The sequence below is a fragment of the Leptodactylus fuscus genome, chromosome 2, assembly GCF_031893055.1.
Source record: "Leptodactylus fuscus isolate aLepFus1 chromosome 2, aLepFus1.hap2, whole genome shotgun sequence".
Classification (NCBI taxonomy): domain Eukaryota; kingdom Metazoa; phylum Chordata; class Amphibia; order Anura; family Leptodactylidae; genus Leptodactylus; species Leptodactylus fuscus.
This window is the reverse complement of record NC_134266.1, coordinates 192,614,299-192,636,802: the sequence shown is the minus strand read 5'-3', so window position 1 is coordinate 192,636,802 and position 22,504 is coordinate 192,614,299. Positions and strand designations below refer to the sequence as shown.

At 41.1% G+C, this 22,504-nt stretch overlaps 1 protein-coding gene across 1 annotated transcript; it reads right to left on the bottom strand.

The window, feature by feature from the left end:
• Window positions 1–3,137: 3,137 nt before the first annotated feature.
• On the bottom strand, window positions 3,138–20,925 carry DCT (dopachrome tautomerase). Its single transcript, XM_075265338.1, has 8 exons — window positions 20,400–20,925; window positions 16,385–16,684; window positions 12,668–12,768; window positions 12,191–12,357; window positions 11,868–12,047; window positions 9,563–9,698; window positions 6,523–6,724; window positions 3,138–3,599 (listed from the first exon to the last, which is right to left on the bottom strand). The coding sequence occupies exons 1-8, from the start codon at window positions 20,689–20,691 to the stop codon at window positions 3,421–3,423; spliced, it is 1,557 nt and encodes a 518-aa protein (XP_075121439.1). The 5' UTR covers window positions 20,692–20,925; the 3' UTR covers window positions 3,138–3,420.
• Window positions 20,926–22,504: the final 1,579 nt, after the last annotated feature.

Genomic DNA, 22,504 nt, shown 5'->3' with positions numbered 1-22,504 from the left:
GCAATGAATATATCCTTCTTGAACACCGCTCTGGTAAGCGCAGATCCATCTACATCCTTTGCATCTATCCACGGATATTTTGTCCTCTTTCATTTCCATTTCTGATGGCCACCCGAGACAGAGGATCCAGTAGCCGTGATCCCCTGACCCACTTTATCCTACATGTCTTCTATGGGAGTTATGACTCTCACAACTCCATAAGGTGACCAACTAATTGACCTTTCTATCTTTAACACAAACCCTTAAAATAATAATACACAGTACATTGTTCGGTGTGGTTGTCCTTTTTGTATTTTACCAGCTTAGGACAGATAGTGATGGGAATATTTAGAAAGCACTGCAAATTATGTTGGCACTATCTTGGCAAGAGAATATGTGAACCATACATACAACATTTTTCAGTTTTAAAAACCTTAGGTTTTTTTTTATTGGTAGCCATCTTGGGTGAGGCCACTGGTAGACATTCTTAATGTGAAGTTACCAGTGGGCTAACTAAAGTCAAACTTTTGTCAGGAACAAATTCGGGTTACAGGTGCTGCAGGGATATCTCAGATACTTGAAATAAATACAGCTTTAGTACCCACAACTTCAGTTATCAAGAATATGGTGAGTGAGCAGGGCCCAGCATGTAAACAATACTGGGAGAGTATAATATGCTCCAGAGAGGCCCCCACACAGTATTATGTGCTCCAGAATGACCCCCACACAGTATTATTTGCTCCATAGTGGTCCCTACACTATTATGTGATCCACAGTGCCCCCCACACAGGATTATAAACTCCCAAGAGCCCCCTTTCCCCTCAGAGCCAGTGCTATTATACTCTGAAGTCTCCTCAGAGTATAATAAGTAGAGGCCCTGGAGAAGTGATTAAAAGTAACACATACTCATCTTGCCTCACCACTCCTGGGCATCTTGGGTCCATCTGTGTGGCTTTTCCATCTATCTTGGTTCTCTTCTCTTGCTGGGCCCTGTGATCGAACCTCAGCGGTCATGTGGGGCGCGATGAAGTCATTATGCCGGCACGACCCTAGGCTGGCATGTATTGACCGGGCCCCTTTCCATTAACAATAGGTATAGCAGTCGGGGAACCAGGCTTTCCCAGACCACTTTCATTATGGTCCAAGATCCCGTACCTCTCCAGATCTGGGCACTGTTTCCCCCCCTGCGCCTGCGATCGTTACACCACTGCAAGTTACTGCAGGCACTTCACAAAACAGTTTAAACTGCAAACTTAAGCATTTGATGTTTTTGAAGTTTCCCATTAACATCTATGTAATGAAAGCCCTGGATCATGAGACATGGTATGTGAGGATGTCCCCTGATATATTATATGGGTAATATGGTAATTATGATATAGTGATGATTTTTAAAGAGTCACATGGAATCTGTATTGAGATGTTTGTGTATGTCTGTAGAAGGTAAAATAAAATCCTGGCGTGTCACTAAGTTTTTGATAAGTGTGAAGTTGAGCAAGCAGTTGAAGTTGTTTAAACATATTATTAAACAAGTAACACGTTAGATTGCTGTCAATGTAGCCCATCAAGAAATAAATCTACCTACAGTCCACCTGTTACAGAAAACAGTAACTGTGTGTTTCAGTGTATATATTAGATAAAGTAAAAGAAAAGAAATGGGTGCCAAGGAGGTCATGTTGGTGCTTCTTATCAAAGAGCTTTAATCAATGATAAACCATTTTATAACACTGCAGAGTCTGCAACACATTTGCAGCTTGTATATATTGTGATTATATTACAAATCGCCATACATATTAATTCTGGAAATTCTTTACAATACGCTTCCAAGAGGAGGGTACAGTCTAGAAAGGTTATCCGTTACCCAGCTGATAAAAATATAAATTCATGTCTCTATATTATAACATTAGACTGTGGGGTGGTATACACAAAGATATGGACTTTTGGCTGTATGAGAGACTCTGCACAACTCTGGGTATTCTTTACATTCAACACTTTCATCTGGTTTTGTATAGAAAGAAACATTACTGTGTCATCCAATTCTTTCATCCTGCAAAACATTGACCAGCCTGGTCATTGCCAAGTACGATGAAAATAGATGTCAAAATTAGAGATGAGTGAACAGTAAAATGTTCGAGATTCGATATTCGTTTCGAGCAGCCCCTCAATATTTGACTACTCGAATCGAATATCGAACCCTATTATACTCTATGGGGAGAAAATGCTCGTTTCAGGGGTAGGCAACATTTGATGAAATTATACTTACCAAGTCCACGAGTGAGGGTCAGGCTGGATCCTCCGAGCAGTCTTCTCCTTGCAGCATCCCCGCGGCATCTTCCGGCTCTGAATTCACTCTGCCAGGCATCAGGCCTGGGCAGAGCCGACTGGGCATGTCAACACTACAAGCGGGCATGCGCAGTCAGCTCTGCCCAGGCCCGATGCCTGGCAGAGTGAATTCAGAGCCAGAAGACGCCGTGAGGAAGCTGCACGGAGAAGACTTCTAAAGGTAGGAGAAGAACCAGCGTTGATTGGCTGACTGTATAGCATTTGGCCAGTCAATGCTGGTTCTGCATCGAACTTTTCCATTCGAATAGGGAGTGGTACTCGATCGAGTACGAGTATTTCGAATACCGTAGTATTCGATCGAATACCTACTCGATCGAATACTACTCGCTCATCTCTAGTCAAAATGTGAAACATTATAAAAAGGATTCTTAGGTGTTCTTATGAATAATGAAGTTCTTAAAAAGGATGTTAATTCTCAATGGAATAACTTATAGTACAGGAAGACACTGCAAGTAAATACAAAATATACCACAGGCAAAAACTGTATTGAAAAGGAACAAAACCCAGAAAGATGAAAAAAAATGTCTATCAGTATCCAAGGCTTCTATAAACTGCTGACAGTTTGTAGTAAAGGCTGTTCAATGCTACATTGTTGTCAATGTTTCAGCTTGTGCTTAGAAAAGGGTGGGAAGTAAAATAGCATCAAGGAATAGGGTAAAAATTGGGATAAAGCTAGATTCATAACATATTTGTACACAGGTTTGATAAACTGCCAAAAAATATATTCCCAGGTTACATGAAACTGGGTGCCCAATATGAAAAGTATACCCCTGTACTGAAAGACCAATATGGCTCCCACTCAAAAAAAAAAAAAAAAAAACCCTGGTCAAACATGCCCAGAGGACACACTTTGGTATAAAACTATCTAACACAAGTGTATGGGCACCTTAAACATATGAATCAGGAGCATTTTCACATAAACATGGCGTCCAAATGCAATGCGAACCTAACCACAGTCAGGTTATCATTTTTGTATTTTTTGTGTTTTTAAAGTGTAGTCTTCCTATAAATCAGTGCATTGGACAGAAGGCTCTGGATTTCCAGTTTTATCAGATACTGTAAAAGGTAGATATAATACTGCAGGTCTAGACTGTAGGTCTATTATGCTTCTTCTGTATACTTAGTATTGTATCTTGCATTCATTAGTGGTTCAAACCCTTGTCGCCGTTTTCTATGTACAAAGAGAATAAGCAACACCAAGAGAACAAGCAAGGCAATAAGAGCTCCACCAACGGTAGATGCAACCACTACAGCAACTGCACGACTGTCTGGATCGGAGGCTGGAAAAGGAGAAACAAATAGGTTTATTATTGAAACAGACACTTAGATTCAGGAATATTACTACTACTTCCTAAATTATGGGAAATGGATAAGTTAAATATGCTCATGGAAAACCTTTTAAGTTTGCAAACAATTAATAGCTAAACATTTCTGAAAATATTTAAAAATGACCATTTTGTGACTTTCTGAAATTAAACACCAAGACAACACCTTGGGTCCTAACAATCATTTCCCAAAGCATTTCAATGTCTCTAGTGACTTGTCTGCCTTACATCATACATATTTGTAATGTCTCTTCCCCAGATAAGAGTTGCACATGCAGGTTGCCTTCCACATGACTTAAAGGGGGTTTTCTCATCTCAAGATTTCAGCTACCCTCCTGTCTCCACTTCCTGATTTTAAGCTTATCCCAATACAGAGCTCAAGCTTGTTGTACAGGGCACAGTTATCTCATGATTTACATACACAGAACCAAATCCCTGCTCAAGAAATTTTACTAGCCCCTTTCAGAGCTCAAAAACTGAAAGTAATATGCAGAGAGGTAAATAAGAAGAAAATAGATGGCCAGGAGCAGGGACTGTCCTGACAACCTGTTAGCAGGTCCATATCCTAGGCAACCGGCAGTAAACACGGGGAGAGCAATTTAGTTGTATGTGACAAACTGAGAAAGATAGCTTAAGCGAACTAAAGTATTTTACCCAATACATTGCTTTATCCAAGTCTGAATATGATCCTTGAGATGGAAGTACCCTTTTACAATGAAAAGTTTTATTTGGCATGGCCAGCCTCTTCTATCCTTCCATGGTCCATATTCTGATGCTCACATGCCTACTGCAGGTAACTTTCATAGTGAACTAGTTGCCACAACATGGACACTCTGGCTGGTCTACAGCTTGGTAGCCCCAGACAGGGCCGCCGATAGGCCAGTACTACTGCTACTGGCGTCAGGGGCCCGGCCAAATTTAAAAATGGGGGGGGCCCGGTTTTGGCCCGCCACCGTGTGCCGGCCCCCTGGCGCCCGCAGCAGTCATTGTATGTCCTGTTTCAATTCAGTTCTGCGTCCAGAGGACGCAGATCTGAGTTGAACACATACGCGGCTGAAGCAAGGAACTGACACAGGTCAGCTCCTCGCTTCGCCGCATCCGCCTCTCTCACTGACACATATGCGGCTGCATGCGGCTGCATATGTGTCAGCGAGAGAGGCGGCAGCGGCGAAGCGAGGAGCTGACACAGGTCAGCTCCTCGCTTCGCCGCTGCCGCCGGCTACCTGGCAGTGTAGACGCAATGTGATGACGTCACATCGCGTCTACAACTGTGCATCAGTAAGAGAGAGAGGCGCGCAGAGAGCAGCGGGGGAATGAAGGAGAAGGTAAGTGTAATGTTGAACGTGAAACTGGGGGCAGATGAAGGAGAGGACGGCATGACACTGGGGGCAGAGATGGAGGGACATGAATCTGGGGGCAGAGATGGAGAGGACGGCATGACACTGGGGGCAGAGATGGAGGGACATGAATCTGGGGGCAGAGATGGAGGGGACATGAATCTGGGGGCAGAGATGGAGGGGACATGAATCTGGGGGCAGAGATGGAGGGACATGAATCTGGGGGCAGATGAACGGTGTATATGAAGCTGGGGGAGAGACGGAGGGGGGACATATAATTTACGGGTGACTGTAGGAGGATTATTGTGCGGGCACATGAAAAATTAATGAGTGGGCGGAGTCAACATAACAGTGGGTGGGGCTAAATTTCCCACGGCGCGCAAAGCGCGCTGCACATTTTGTCCCTCTTTTGGTTCTTCAAAAGTTGGGAGGTATGGGTACAGGGGGCAATGGAAAGATGTTAGAGGGTGGACGGGGGGGGGGGGATTGTTGGGACATCGGGTGTGCGGCACTGTGGAGAGGGAACTGGGGCAATAAAATATAAGTTTTTAGCTGGAGAATAATAATGATGTAGGCTGCTATGCTACTAGCATAGCAGCCCTCCCTTGCCGGGATACGTTGGTAACCAGTCACAATCAGCTCCCCACTTATCCCTGCATGGAGAACTGCAGGCCCCCCCCCCTTTTTTTTTATTGGCCAGTTCTTTGTGCAGGGATAAGTTGACAGCTGATTCTGACTGGTTACCAACGTATCCCGGCAAGGGAGGCCAAAAACGCAATGTGAAAAAGCCCTGAGGATTTATTAGGAGGACTCTTATAAATGGTGTTGGCTCTCTATAGGCGCTGTCACACGTAGCAGATTTTACCTGCAAATAGAATCTGATTAAGAATTGTAATGCTGCTAAATAAAGGGAAATGTAATACATAATTGGTATGACAACAAAATACAGTAGTCTTAAAATGGCGGGGGGGGGGGGCAGACGCTTAGGCTGTATGGAGCCCCAAAATTCCTGATGGCGGCCCTGGCCCCAGACACACAGGGCTGTAATGCTCTGTGTGCTCTGACACCTTTCTACCATGTCCAGAGTTGACTTTCGGCAAGTTGTACTACAGTAGCTCTTCTGTGGCATCGCAGGTGATGGTTAACCTCAGCTTCCCATGCGTCATTGAGTCTTGGTCACCTATAACAAGTTCATTCACTAGTTCCCCTTCCACAAAGCACCTCTGGGTGTCACTTATCACTGCATACCAGGTGCACCTAACAAGACCTCATGTTTTCTTACATGTTCTTACCCATTTGCTTAGTCATCATAATGCCTCTAGTCAAACTTGCTCAGAGCCTTACACCTGCCATTTTAGCCTGGCTCCAATACATCAAGTTCAAGAACTGACTATTCACTTACTGCTCACTATACCCACCACTTGACAGATGCCATTGTAACAAAATAAATGAAGATTATTCACCTGAATTTAATATTATGGCTGATCAGGCTATATGAAAATATATATTAGTTTGTAAATAGTTCTAAAAGGAAAGTTTACCTGGCAAGTCAATAGCATATGTATACCCAAGCTGTTCAGTCGATATGAAGAGTTCATCATTTGTTATAGGAGGAAAGAAAGGCACCATGTTAAATAAGCGATTGTGTCCAATTGGTGCAAGTTCCTGAGGCCAAACCACATCAGAGGGCTGGAAGCGCTTCATCCATTCCTCAAAAACTGCGTCAGTGAAGGAATGCAGCACCTTAAAAACAAATTGGATATATTTTTGTGTAAAATGCTTGACTTAAGTCTCAACATTTAGGGCTAGTTCAGACGTTGGGGCGACTGCGCGGGTTTTGACACAGAGAGAGAGAGACGTGGCAAGCTCTGGTCAAAACCCGCCTGCCACGACCATCGTGGTCACGGCTTTACCCTCCTATGTCGGCTCAAATGAATGAGCTGACATAGGAGGGTGCTGCCGATAGGCGGAAGCCGCGGTCCAGTGCACCGCGACTTCCGCCTGAAGAAAGGTCATGTCGCTTCTTTTCTCCGCTAGCAGTAGCCCGCCGCTAGTGGAAAAAAGAAGCCTGGGGGTCTGAATAGACCACCATTGTAAGGGAGGGTTCACACGGTGTAACGTGCCGCATGATCTGGCATGTAGACGCCGTGTGACCTTTTGCAGGCCATACACGCTCCCATTGATTTCAATGGGAGCAGGGATTGTATGCACCACGCTAGTTTGCGGCCGTGATTTTGCGGCCACAAAATCACGGCCGCAAACTAGCGCGGCGCATACGATCCCCACTCCCATTGAAATCAATGGGAGCGTGTACGGCCCGCAAAAGGTCACGCGGCGTCTACATGCCACATCATGCGGCACGTTACACCGTGTGAACCCTCCCTAAAGGGGCGGATTTTGAAGCAAAATCCGCTGTCAAAATCCGCCCCTTTGTTCACGTGTGAACGAGCCCTTAGGGGTTTCAAAAATAAAAAGCATGTATGTAAAAAAAAATAAAAATTAGGGTCAGTTCACAATGAGAACTTTTTTGAGAATTGCATGCAGATTAAAAGAAGGGAAAACTTAAATTTTTTATTTAAGTACAGCCCGAAGAATGAGCATCTCGCTTCTTTTTTTCCTTCTTTGAGCATTTGGCCTCAAAACCCTGACAAAAAAACTCTGTGTGAACTTACCCTTAATGTGCCACACAGAGACACACAATGCAAAGGTGGAGTTTTTCTCCTTTTTATGTGGTTTCAGGTGTGATTTTTTTTTTTTATATATTGTCTATACCTGTTTTGGTACTGGTGAATATGAACGAACATCACATGCTTGAAATAAATTTATTTATCCATAATTTTGAAAAGGTGCCAACAATTTTGTCTGGCCTATTTTTCGATCTGTGTGAAATTATGTCCCGTTTGCCTTTTTTCTTAGTTTTTTTTGTGTTGCTCCAAATAATACAAAAGAAATAAACATGTGTATAACAAAACGTGTGTAAGGGGGCGTTCACACTAGCGTCGGTGTCCAACAGCTAGCGTCCGATGCTAATGTCCGTGCAAAATCTTGCGCGGACATTAGCATCGGACACTAGCTGTGTCCGTACATTTTGCATTGATTTAATGGGACATCATGTGCGTTCTTTTACATTCCGTGTCTGTCCTTAAGTGTCCGTTCACAAAGATGTCCAATTTTTCTAGCGGACAGCAAAACCCTACATGTAGGTTTTTGCTGTCCGCTTGAAAAATCGAACATCTTTTAGAACGGACACTTAAAGACAGACACGGAATGTAAAAGAACGCACATGATGTCCCATTAAATCAATGCAAAATGTACAGCCATCTTCACCGCACCCCGTATGGCCTCCCCACCTGACCCATCTATCAAAGTTAACGGAACCACACTTACCCCTGTCTCACAGGCCCGATGCCTTGGGGTAACCCTGGACTCTGACTTATCCTTCAAGTCACACATTCAAACCCTCAACACTTCCTGCCGCCTCCAACTCAAAAACATCCATCGAATCCGCTCCTTCCTCACCCCTGAAACTACTAAGATGCTCGTCCAGGCCCTCATAATCTCCTAATTAGACTACTACAACACCCTTCTCCATGGACTCCCAGCAAACACCCTCGTCCCCCTCCAGTCCACCTTAAACTGCGCTGCTCGCTTAATCCACCTCACCCCCCAATCCTCATCGGCTGCTCCCCTCTGCCACTCCCTCCACTGGTTACCCATAGCCCAGCAAAATGAATTCAAGCTAGTAACGTTAACATACAAAGCGATCCACAACCTGGCCCCTCCATATATCTCTGAACTAATTTCCCACTACCTGCCCACACGTAACCTCAGATCGTCCAACGACCTCCTACTCCGCTCTGCCCTCATCCGCTCCTCACACAACCGTCTCCAAGACTTCTCCCGTGCATCCCCCATACTCTGGAACTCCCTACCAAGACACATAAGACTGACCCCCACAATCACAGGCTTCAAGAAGGCCCTGAAGACTCACCTATTCAGGAAGGCCTACAACCTCCAATAACACTATCACCGCACCGCCATCTGTACAGTCTCCCCCTCTCCTTCTGTCTCTACCCACCTTCCCTCATAGATTGTAAGCCCTCGCGGGCAGGGCCCTCTACCCCACTGTGCCAGTCGGTCATTGTTAGTATTATATCTACCTGTATATTTTATGTACTGTATGTAAACCCCCAAATGTAAATCACCATGGAATTAATGGTTCTATATAAATAAACAATAATAATAAATAATAATAAAGAAGTCTATGGAGTCCATGTTTACTAATTCTCTATAATGTACTGTGTGGTGGTGCTGCTGCATCTGGATGAGAGCTCAGGAACCAGCAAGAAGTCATATATACTGACCAGAGAGTCATATTTGGAAAGGTTAGATCACAAGATTAAACATTAGAGAGAACCCAATAGTCTCATGGTTTCCTGTAATTGGATTAGACTGATGTACTCCAACTTATGTTTAATTTTGAGAACAGCAGTTTCCAAGGAAGAAGAGAAACTGTACAACCTTAAAATGCCTGTTTAACCATTGGTTTCAATGCCACAAGATAGATGAAATAATACATACCACAAAGATGGGGTCATTGGCAGCAGAGTGTGAGAGTGCGCTAGTTCCATTTAAGAAAGCATGCACCAAATTATGGAGGTTCATTACAGGAGGGTCCAATTCTCCATCTGGTTCCTCAAAACCTTCAAGTGCATTCCTGTATGTAAAGGAAAAATATTATGCATTTTTGGACTACTTGCTACTATGTAACCAATAAGGTAATGGGGTTTTCCTATGAACATATTATTATATATTAACATATTAGTATTACAGTATATATTTAAAATTGTACAAAATAAAAAAAAAAATTGCAGCATTTTAAAGATTTTTCTCTAACCATCTTAATGGAAAGTCTGTTGTCTTGATCGATACCAGAAGATGTGAACTACAAATATAGGAAACTTCTATACTCTGAATCCCAGCCAATATTCCCTTAATACGGCCAGGATATCTTCTCATGTGTCCCTGTCTGATAACTCAGTAACAATAAGGAGCTCATTCTGGGTTTCAGAAAAGTCCCAGGCAATAGAACATTCCTGTATTCATGGATGTATCTACTGCCAAACGATAAAGATAAAACAGTCAATACTAAAGGGGTTAGAGAAAGTCTTCAAAACTATGCAAAGTCTTTATTTAGATTTGCAAAAATGTTTCTTAAATTTTCTAGAAATATAAAACTGGTTATGTTCATGGGAATACCCTTTTAATGTAATTGAAATATTAGCATACAAACATATATGCAAGTAGAATGTGACATAGCTAGATACCATTTCCAATAATCTATAGCAAAGAAGGGTTTTGCCTGATAAAAGGATGGCATGTTAGATGGTTTGTGGTCATTAAGAACCCTTCAGTGTAACGATTCATGCTAATTTTGAAGCTTGTTACCCTTTGCTCACATCTGCGTTCAGGGAGTCTGCATCAGGACCCCCAAACGGAATACTGAACGCAACTGCAAGCGCTGTGCAGTAAAAGCACACGGACCCCAAAGACTATAATGGGGTCTGTGTGCTTGCCGCACGCTGCCCGCACTAATCATGTGGACAGGAAAGTAGATTGTAAGCTACTTTCCTGTCCATATGATCCCTGCGGATATCTGGCGGCAAGCACATGGACCCCATTATAGACTATGGGATCCGTGTGCTTACACTGGCACACTGCTTGCAGTTGTGTACAGTATTCCGTTCGGGGGGGCCTCATGCGGACTCCCCAGATGGAATACAAATGCAGATGTGAATGAGGCCTTACTTATACACATGCCAGCAGGAGCAATCTCCCAGCATCATCATTTAGCAAGCATAAGTACTGTTAAAGAGCAAATCTAGTGTAAATCTTCACTTTTGTGAATCATAGGCCTGTTCTTACAGATGTCCAACAGTTCACGCACTGCTTTTTGATGGTTCTGAAGACCAAAGTCTGCATACTAGCAATGCACTGTCCCTGTCTCATGCATCCCATATATTAAAAAAGTATTTAATTTATTTTTTTGAAAAATGGATCAAACTTGGTAAAAACACATGCTAAACCTGGACCACTGCAGATGGTCTGTGTTTCTGCATCCATGATAAATATGTATATAAGGATTAAAATTTGATAAATACATGTGATTTAATTTATCTCAGCCCACAACCGAATTCAAAATTGCTCAGACTCCTCAGGCTGGGGGTCCCACATTGCAAAAATGCTGCGTTTTACAGTACCTGCAAACCACACATTGCAGAAACAAAAAAAAAATACATAGCGAAAATACTGTGGCTCGCTACGTGGGGCCTTAGCCTTAAAGTCTTTAAGGCCTATAGATTTTTTTTTAAAACTTTAATTTAGAAACATTTTAAGCTGGCCTTTGCTTAGCATACTTACCGTCAAATCCTTTCTTTCACCTATACTTATATATATTTGATATTTTGAATACTATCATTCTCAGCTCCACACATCTGAATGGAGTAGTTTCTGCAGCATTCACACATCTGTCAGTTCCAATCAGAAAGATTGGGCAGTCTCAGAATTTCAGGAACTAATGTACTTTGCAGACTCAGGGTAGCTTACAAGTGAACAGGTAAATCCCCTGGTGAGCTCCTAAGACAGGTATTAAGTACTTCATACACATACTCCTTATACTGCATCTCAACCAGGCTATATTTTATAGGTATAATATACTGGGGAGATTCATACCTACTACCTCTTTTGCATAAGATTTCAAAGTTAGTTTTCCCCAAATCTACAAACGTAACTTACACAGCAAAAGCAGGGAGTGAAAAGTGGGGAAAAATGGGGGTTAATCTAGGTAACAAGAAGTGACACCTGCAAAATATGAAGAGCTCATTACCTGAAACTAAATGTAGAGTTTGTAAAGTAAGGTGGATTATCAAAGTTCTGCAGGGAAAGACACCTCTGTACATCTTCCATAGTTGGTAGTCGCCCACCGGATCTGTCAATTGGACTCCTTCGAAGAAAACCTTCATTGGTTCCATTACACAAGGTAACCCGACGATTGTAGTCATCCAGGCTAAAAATGAGAATAGAACAGGCTCATTCTTGAGGCATTATGTGCACTGACCTGGGTAATTTTGATATTAATATTATATATATTACACACACACAAACACACACATATTACATTACAGCTAGTACAAAGACAACTAATATTACCTGTCACACACAATTTCCCAGTTGGAAAATCTGGAGCCAGTACTGATTAAAGTGGGATCGTTGAGTCTTGGTGCTCCGAACAATTCATCTGTACATACATCACATTCGTTTCGACCAGTAGCAAAGTTCCAGTATGGTAAAGCAAAAGAGTCATTGCCAGTCAGCCTCTGTATAACAAGAATAAACAATAATGTAAAAGAAAAAAAGGACATGTAAAGTCCATATGAAAGTAGGACTGATGGTCACAGAAACAACATAGCGTCTCAGAGATATTGCCATAGACAGTAGACTGGAATGATCATCCAATAACATGCACCAAATGGAAAGTGGGCAGTATAGTGAACAATTATATTACCGTCATCCAATGCACATAATTCCAATATTGCTTGATATGGCATTTCGTTTATGGATTACAACAGCCATATTATCAAGGCCGATCCTAAAACATTCTCTTGTATGAACTCAGTGAAGGGTTACCTGCAAGTCTCTCTCCAGCAACAACAGGTGGTATCGATGCCATGTGACAAAGGCTGGTCCTTTATGAGACAAGTCGATAGCTTTAAATGGACGTCCTGGCCCTGAAATACAAGAAGACAATCTCAATTTTAAAAACTACTTTATGTGGAAAGTAGATTTTTACCGTATGTTTCCAACACACAATATAGTTCAATCTATCACTGCACCAAAGGTTCTGTACAAGGATAAATGCGGAGGACATTCCATTTTCTTTGGGACAATCCGCTGATTAATTAGATGTCAGTTTAGTAATTTGATAGAACCGATTATGATTAGCCTAGTAAAACAGACTAATGATGCTGCAGGGTTCAGTTTTAGGTCCACTGCATTTTAATGGTCTGTGGATAGCTGAACAGAATAAGATATTGATCTTTAGGTGAATTACATTTGGAAGGTATACTACAACATTTATTCAGAACAGAATGCAATCTTAAATGATCTTTTGCTATGGGATATAAATATTGTTACCTAAATGAATATATAAATATTATGATCATTAACATACATGACCTATAGACTCTGTTCAAGCTTGGAAGAAGAATATATAAAGCCTGCCCCGATTTATAATAATCTGGTATAATAAAAAATAGCCATTTATCTCATAAAATGCATTGAACATTGTGCACATTAAGAAATGGGTGGAAAGAGACTAAGACAAAATACAAGCCTTTTCAGACATACATTCTGGTTTAAAGAGGACCTTTAATGTCCTCATAGCCTTGTATTGTCAGAGGGGGCGATCCTTAACAACCAGCGATAACATTCAACCCCCCCCCCCAAGGGGACGAGTACTGTCAAGGGGGCGTTCCTCACAGCTTAGCGATGATGCTGAGCTATAGGGAATGTCCTTCTGACATTGGGGAGATATCGGTGCCAAAACTAACGGCACTGATATCTCCAGCCCAAGGGCACAAACTGGGGGAGCCGATGTTTCGCTGAATTCAGCGCACTGTCGGCTTGCTAGCGGTATATAAAACCTCATGTTCATGAGGACATGAAAGTTCCTCTTTAAGTGGTACTTTTTTTTTTTTTTTTTTTTGCTATTGTGTAGGGAGAATTTTGCTGAACATTTTTGTAAAATTCTTTATTAACCAATTGTACTTTCATTTAGCAAAGAACAAGTTTTAAACTTCTCTCTAGCAACACATTGTTTTTAACTAGCGATTTCTCCATTTATGTTATAGCTAGAGCTTTCAAACAATACCATAAGCAATTTCCTGCGACGTATAAACCCAGAGATGTAGCTATTTGAAGTAAAATCCCTGGTTTGTCATATTATATATACTGTATGACAAAAACCAAGAAAAGGGCTGACAAGAATGCTCAATGTAATAAAAGTACAAAAAACTTTATTTCGACATTAGAGATAAAATGAAAGGATGTCCATCACAAGAACAAAGAGGATTCTCACTGAGTGTGGATACACAAGGAAAATGTGGGTATATGAACATGTATATGGTCATTCAATAGTACAAAGAGCCTGACTATATGTGATATTACATCAATATGCACCAATAAGTAATGACTAGGTAATCAACACTACATAATACCCCAAAGCTATCATATGTCAATAGGAATGTGAACCAATAACAAATAATCAGCTGAAACAATGCAGTCAAGTTGCAGAGAGTAAGTAAATGTATGACACAAATAGCAAAGGCTGCAAAGGTAGAAATATGGCTGTATGTACAATGATAGCAGTGGAGCTAGCAGGGCAGTGTTAACAAGAATAAAGAGTTAACACTGAAGGTGCATATAAAGTTAGCAAGTGCTGTAGTAACCAAAGGAAAAATCAAACTCTAACCGGTAAAGTACATACCCATGATACAAAGTGTAGTAGTGTGGACCAGACTCAGAGGAACACCCTCACCCCAACGCATGTTTCGGCGCTGCCTTCTTCTGCCCCCGCAACTTGACTGCATTGTTTCAGCTGTTCACTGATTATTTGTTATTGGTTCACATTCCTATTGGCATATGATAGCTTTGGGGTATTATGTAGTGTTGATTACCTAGTCATTACTTATTGGTGCATATTGATGTAATATCACATATAGTCAGGCTCTTTGTACTATTGAATGACCATATACATGTTCATATACCCACATTTTCCTTGTGTATCCACACTCAGTGAGAATCCTCTTTGTTCTTGTGGTGGACATCCTTTCATTTTATCTCTAATGTTGAAATAAAGTTTTTTGTACTTTTATTACATTGAGCATTCTTGTCAGCCCTTTTCTTGGTTTTTGTCTCTAAGTGTACCTCTGATTCTAGAATGCATTTAATAATATTTATTACCGACATGTGATTCATACAGATGGAATTGGGTACGTTTATCTTATTCTATATTCCTTAGACGTTATGTTTATTATTTATTGTTTATATATACTGTATGTATATACTGCCAACCAAGGAGCTAATATGGGATTGACCTTCTTAGCAATATTCTTGCGTTGCAAGAATTTTAGAAAGTACAATAAACTGTATTAGAAAAATGTACAGCAAACCTCTCTTTTCACAATAGCAGAAAACAAAGAAAGTTACTTAATCCCAACTTTAATGTAAGTTTCTCTATCCTAATAATGCTAATGATTAATTTCTAATCATTATTTCTGCCCTTATTGCAACAAAGAAAAAACTCCCCCCCACACACACACACACACGCACGCACACACCCTCTCCCCTTCTTCCCCCAACTCTATAGCATCTATAACAGCTTTCCACATTACACAAACAGCCCTGAGTACAGTGGACAATGTAATACAAAATGTAATTGACAGCAGCCACTTCTACCAGGAGATGATCTGAAATATAGAAGGGACAGCCCCTAGCAAATGCCTTAGAACTAGCCATATACTTTCTCTTTTGTAAAAAATTTTTTTTTTTTTTTTTCATATTTCAGAGGTATTTCATCATTATGGCTTAATCTATTTAAGTGGATCATCTAATGTATTTGGCTTGGTAGCCAATAATAGTTTGAGATTAAACAACAAAATTGGGAAGGTTGAAAGGTGGCTTAGACAAAGTAATGCTTATTTTAGGACTACTATTGCATAAATACCACAATCATAGTAAAATAAGGAAGCAATGACAAAAAAAAATCCTTGCAATTAAATGGATCAACTCCAATGACATGTCTTGGAGTTGAAGGGAGTGGTGTATACTTTTCAGCAGAAGATTTCTCACCTCTGTCAAGGTCCTGGGGGAAGGCACCACACCTAAATGAGTAAAAGGGTGTTTGTTTTTAGTGCGGGTCATTTCATAATTTATTAGGTGGTCTGCATTTTATAGGTGGAGTTATGCAATCTGACCACTAATGTTTGTCCACCAACGCTTCGTAGGAAAGAACAGATCTATTCTGGGGTTTATTCACATGTTTTTTTCTTTGAAGACAGCACAGTCCCATTTAATTTTTTGGATGAGTGATGTAGTGTTCAAAACAGGGAAAAATGGATCAAGAATTTGCTATACTTCTCAATGTCTAAAAGCATTGAAAAACTGATAGCACATGAATGGATACAGTGTGCAGTCCCTGATTTTCACAAACGCATAGACTTATTTGACATGACTCAAAAGACACCATCTCAGCCCCACACCCTTACAAATGTGCAAAGAAACCATTCAAGTGAAGCTACGCAAAAAGGTTGGCTGAAAATTTATAGAAGAAAAAGATTAACAAACCTAGCAATGTGTCCCTGACAGAATAATAATGGAGCCAGACAAAGTAGTTATAGATGCTGGTGTTCGTTACTTGTGGTTCTGTTCCATTTGGGCCAAGAATCCCTAGCCAATGCTGAGTAGCAATGACATAGTCAGGATGAATTGTGTTTTTGGCAAGGTCCAGAGCATCCAGGAACTGAGCTCTTTCCTGAGGAGTTAGAGAGTGAATATCTTTCCGAACAACTGGTGGTCTTCTTTGGTCACAGTTGGGTCCCGTCCAGCCAAATTTACATTCTCCACAATGGTAGCCTGCAAAGTTTCCTATTGATAGAAAGAAATCATTAACTTAAATGGAATATTGAATACACATTTTAGATATATTTGTTTAATACCCTACATATTAAGATGAACATTTAATCTGTCCATATTTATGGGAAGTCTAGAGGCAGACATATAATTTATTACCCTCATTACCTTACAGGGAACCTGTTACCATGTGCTGATCTATTGATTCCTGCACAGTTGAATTTTTTCTCTAGCCCCTACCAATCATTGCTGTTATGATCTCTGCTGTAAAGTGGGTGGTTTCCATTTTTCTGCTCCAGCCCAGGTGTCAGTAGAGAGCATAACTGTGGCACAGCTAACAGGACAGACATCTGGACCTAATCTTCAGGAGTAAGCTGTGACGGAATGCCAATACACTGCAACATCTTTCCGTTGTGGCTACACCGTGTAGGAAAGTGAACAGGAATTCCTCTTCATTTTCCTCTGTGTGAATGTAACCACGGGCCGGAAATGCCGTGATTTGTCCACGGTGGAAACGTTGTTGGAAAAATCGCGGCGTTTTACAGTACTTGCAAAGTGCATGGGATTCATGTGAATCCCATGCCCACTTTGGGGGGAAAAAAAAATTAAAAATCACAGCGCGGACATGCTGCGATTTCCAAAACCGTCACGGTTTTGAAAGTCACAGCATGTCAATTATATCTACGGAAATGCCAGCGGCTTTCTCACAGATATAATTGTAACAGAAAGTCCGCAGAGGAATACTCCATGAACTTTCTGTTCAAAGCGCTGCAGGAAGACCCATGATACGTTCACACCACGGTTGTTCCCGCAGCGCTTTAGCGCGGCGTTTCTTGCCCGTGAGGCCTTAGTCTAACCCTGGATTCACTACATTGCAATGTGAGAAGTCTGATGATAAATACACTAGTGACAGCTATTGAATGACTGGTGTGGACATCATAAATGCTTGATCAAAGCCACACACAGAAGCCATGGACCTAATAAAGTCATTAAGCAATTACACATTCTTTGATGTCAACCTTTAACATAAATGCAGAAATGCTAACAAGTCATATAGAAAATTCCTTCAAAAACAGATTATATTACGTGTCGGTGCTTATATTTAGGCATCAGTGTAAGCAAGTCTTAAATAGATTTCATGCATTAGAAATTTTCGAAGGTTCTTTGTAGAGACCATTGCTTTGATAATGCAGTTGTGACTGCTTAACTGTAACACCAGAGCTCAGTGGCTGCAATAAGGAGGAAGAGTCCGGGGAATATTACATTAATGAGGCATCTGTTGAGAACAGTTTGTAGAAACACATTGAGCCATCCGTCTAACATATATTTCTGCTCAGGCTGGAAGGAACAAGTGGTTTTGGTTGATACATATAATTGCTTCTAGTACAGAGTCAAATGGGTAATTAACCTTGGCCAATTGCATCCAACACGCTAACTAGCCTAGTGCACATCCTATACGGTATAGTTATTCAATGTGAAATACAGACTGACAGGCAGGTAGAAGAACCCCTCCATGTTACTGTATTTCCCTACACAGTTTAGGGAGCTTTTAGATTAAACAAAAACATACAACTCGAAAAGAAAGATGGCCAAAGCAAATTTCTGGACACATTGGGGCAGATTTGCTAAACCTGTTTACTTTTTAGAGTGTATAAACTTAGTCACATTGCTGTAACAGTAAGGCACTGCTTCTGTACTTTGCTATATCACTGCCAGTTTCTGATTGTATTGTATAGCCAGGACCAAGCACTCTCTGAAAGTTGGAAAGAACTATCGACATGCAAGTGGATAGCGGGATACGTTCTCTCACCTCTTCAGCGAGTTTGCAAGTTTGTTATAACATAAGATAAGATGAGATAATCCTTTAATAGTTCCACCTTGGGGAAATTGAGTGGGTTACAGCCGCATGGATAATACAGTAATATAATTCAAGAAAGAACACATAAAAGCTCATAGCAGATAGAAAATTATACTAGGAGCCATAGAAAGGAAGCTATGGAAGAAGACAGAAAGACTCAGTATGAACCCCTGTTTCTCGGACTGTGCAGCTCCCAGAATTATTTCCGTGCCAGGTGCCATGCTGTCCTTTCAATGGCAGCAGTTGTGGGTATTGCAGTTGTGGGTACTGCAGCAGTATCCCATTCAAGTCTATGGAACATCACTGCAGTACCTACAGTACAACTGCCAATACTAACAATAAGGCAAATAAGTAGCGCAGCATCCGACATGTAAAACGATGTCAGAAGTTGAATTCCGGAAAATAACTGATCTGCAGGGGTTCAGACAGTCTGCATCCACCAAATCTAAAATCGATGGCCCATCATAAGGATAGGCCATCCATTTTTAAAAGGTTAATAACCCCCTTTACAGGGCAGGGGTAATTTTAAATAACAGTAAGCAAACTAATCATCTGGGTGAAGTATTAATGCGGTTAAGAAACAAATATCTTCCTTAACATGGAAATCATGAAGGTCCCCTTCAACTAACACAAGAACCTTGTAAAAGCTCTCTGACACTCTTTTTAGGGTGTTTGCTCACATAGCTGCTAATGGCCACAACATTATACTGTGGTCATTGGTGGTCAAATATGTGAGCATGCTAGCTCACACTTACGCTCAGGTTTCCATTCTTCTGGTCCACATGGGGACCTAAAAAATGGAAAACCAATCCACTTACAAAGTGGTTACCTGCGGAAACCATATACTATGATGGAGTCCGCCAGATTTCTGCCCCAAAAAAGTCCTGCTTGCTTTTTTCAAGCGAGTTCAGGGATGGAATCCAAACATTGGTGTGAACACAACTTTAGAGACATTGAGCGAACGACACCATCTGAGACATAGGTATGCACAGTTTGGGATAAAACCTCCATGACCCCGCTTTCTAGATTGGAATAATGCTTGGCTAAAGGAACCCTGAAATGGAGAAAGTATTTCCTTATAGATTTTCTCTCTTGAGGTTACAAAGATCATAAAAAGAAAAATTAAATTCCAATCTTTACAAATGTGTCCTAATATTTTCCCGCAATCCAAACATTTAGAATGTTCCCTTAGTTATACCTAAAAGTATCTTTTATGGGGCATTAAAACTGATGCTTTTTGTACTTAATATGTAATAATATGCATAAAAACAAGTGACAAGACATCAATTGTTATCTGTACCCCCCACCCAAAAATAAAAGTATATGTTATTCTTTTTGTTTGATTCAGTTGGTACACATAAAATACTAAAATTCATAACCACATTAAATGTATACAGGGTAGCAAGAAGTCAAAACTATTACTAAAAGAATTCTATGCTTCAATAGCCAAATTATGGAAGAATCAAAGCAATCCTCTTAAAAATACATGTGGCAAACTAAATACACGGCCACATAAACATATATGAAACACTACAGCAAAGGGAAAGCTGATGTGAAGGTTTGGATGTGTATATTTAGCAGCTAGCTATCTAAACAATATCACACACATATAATAATCCTAGCTTTATAACTCAATACGCACATGTTGCTATAATTCTGTACTAATCTTCCATCAATTTAGTTCCAGCAGTTTTCCATCACAAATGAGTTTGTCACGGACCCATACAAGCCTTGTTAGACTGTACTACAAGCAGAAGCATACATGATACAGAAGTGGAAACTAGTAGGTAATATTAGATCAGGGATGTCCTACAAATGATGCAGTGCCATGGCTATTCTGGTGACAACTGACTACAAGAATAGGGAACCTACCTGTACACCGGCACGAAGTGTTGTAGAATTTGAGTGGCCAGCGCTCCCGATCGTCCACATTCCGTAATGTGTATGGTCCACTCCAGGGTCGTTCGTCTACGACTACAGACGCACAGCTGCCCCGACCCTGCAAAACGCCACACACATTGCTTGGGTCTGAACCCAGAGGAGGGCAGCAGCGTTTACTGACCAGTGTTTCCACCGTGGTACAAGCCCTGGGAAACTGAGCCTGAGCCAACTGGGTACATGATGCTAACAGCAGAGCCCATAGATATGCACCAAGGCAAGCCATGATGATGGGGTTAGTAGTAGTACTGGAACCACACAGTCTCGTCTACACTTATACTAAGCAGATCGCTACACTTGTCATCAGGCTTCCTGCGCTGAGTAATGGACAAGCTATTTACTGCCTATGTAACACTACTAACAGCACTATTAATTGTGATCACACAACATGCCTGCCTATGACACACAGCTCATGTGTCAGGACTAGTTACCCACTACCTCTAATCCTTCTCTAGGAACCTCCATGTGATCTGTGTAATTGGAAAGCCCTGGTTTTATACAGGGGCGGCGCAGCCTTTCCCAGGCCTTTGTTCATTCACTAGGAAAGCCTTTGCTACTCCACATTTTCTGCTGCTATACATATGGGAAGAGCATTCATGTGAATGGCATATGACAGACTTATAGACGAAGAATGTTCAGATTGTGTGACCGGTGTCATGTGCTCTCAGCTATGATGCATATGAATAGTAATTCTCAAATCAATAGTTGATTGATCTTATTAATACTAGAAGATGGCATCTAAAGACTGGTGCAATATCCTAAAGCTATTAATAATATTACATAGAAAATATATATTTGGCAATACTATCATACATGCAAAATATTTTTTACAAACAGTTGGAATAAAGTATACACATAAACGTTTGATCTGTTTCCAGAAGCATATCCAATGTTTTGTTATTTGCCTTGCCTTTTTGTAATCTGGTATTATTATAGTTATTAATCCACTATACTCAGCAGGATGCACATGTGGTTGGACGCACTGCATAGTTATTATAGGGCTAATATTTGGACTGGGGGTGGTTTGATTTTTGTTTAAATTCCTGTTATCCATTGTCAGCATGCTATGAATAAAGGGTATAGGAACCCGCAAAACATGTAAGCAGCTATGTTGTGTGGACCGTTTTTAGGATGTTAACCTTTTTCTATATTGGATGGATTAAAAGTTAATTTTTAAATATGAAGATTTGTTCATTTCTTGTAGCTGGAAATTTTCACTTTTTTTCAGGATTCCTTCCTCCTTAATTATTATTATTGTTTATTTATCTAGCACCATTAATTCCATGGTGCTTTACGTTTGGGGGTTACATACAATACACAGAATATACAAACAAATATAATACTAACAATGGCCGACTGGCACAGAGGGATAAAGAGCCCTGCCCACTAGGGCTTACAGTCTATGAGGGAAGAGGGATAGAGACAGGAAGTGAGGGGGGGAGACTGTTCAGATCAGGCATGTCAAACTCAGGGTACCCCGAGGGCCACATGAGTAACAAGAGGTTGTTGCGAGGGTCGCATACAGCAGCTAATGTCACACACGTATTTTAACAGCAGTCATGAAAACAAGATATAAAGTAGTAATATGTAACAGCAACATATATATATTTAACAAAAATACAGCAATTAAAAACTAAACATTTATTTGCTATTATTTTTTTCAATCTTTTTTAGATTATAAGTGGTAATCAGTCAGCCTTGTTCTCTGAGAAGATTTTGTTAGTTTCATAAAAGAAAATTATCTGTTTACATATACACCCTTCATCTGCCCCCAGTTTCATGTCCCCCCTCCATCTCTGCCCCCAGTTTCATGTCCCCTCCATCTCTGCCCCCCAGATTCATATCCCCCCATCTCTGGCCCCCAGGATTCATATCCCCCCATATTCATGTCCCCCCCCATCTCTGCCCCCATATTCATGCCCCCCCATCTCTGCCCCCAGATTCATGTCCCTCCTCCATCTCTTCCCCCAGATTCATGTCCCCTCCATCTCTGCCCCAGATTCATGTCCCTCCTCCATCTCTGCCCCCAGATTCATGTC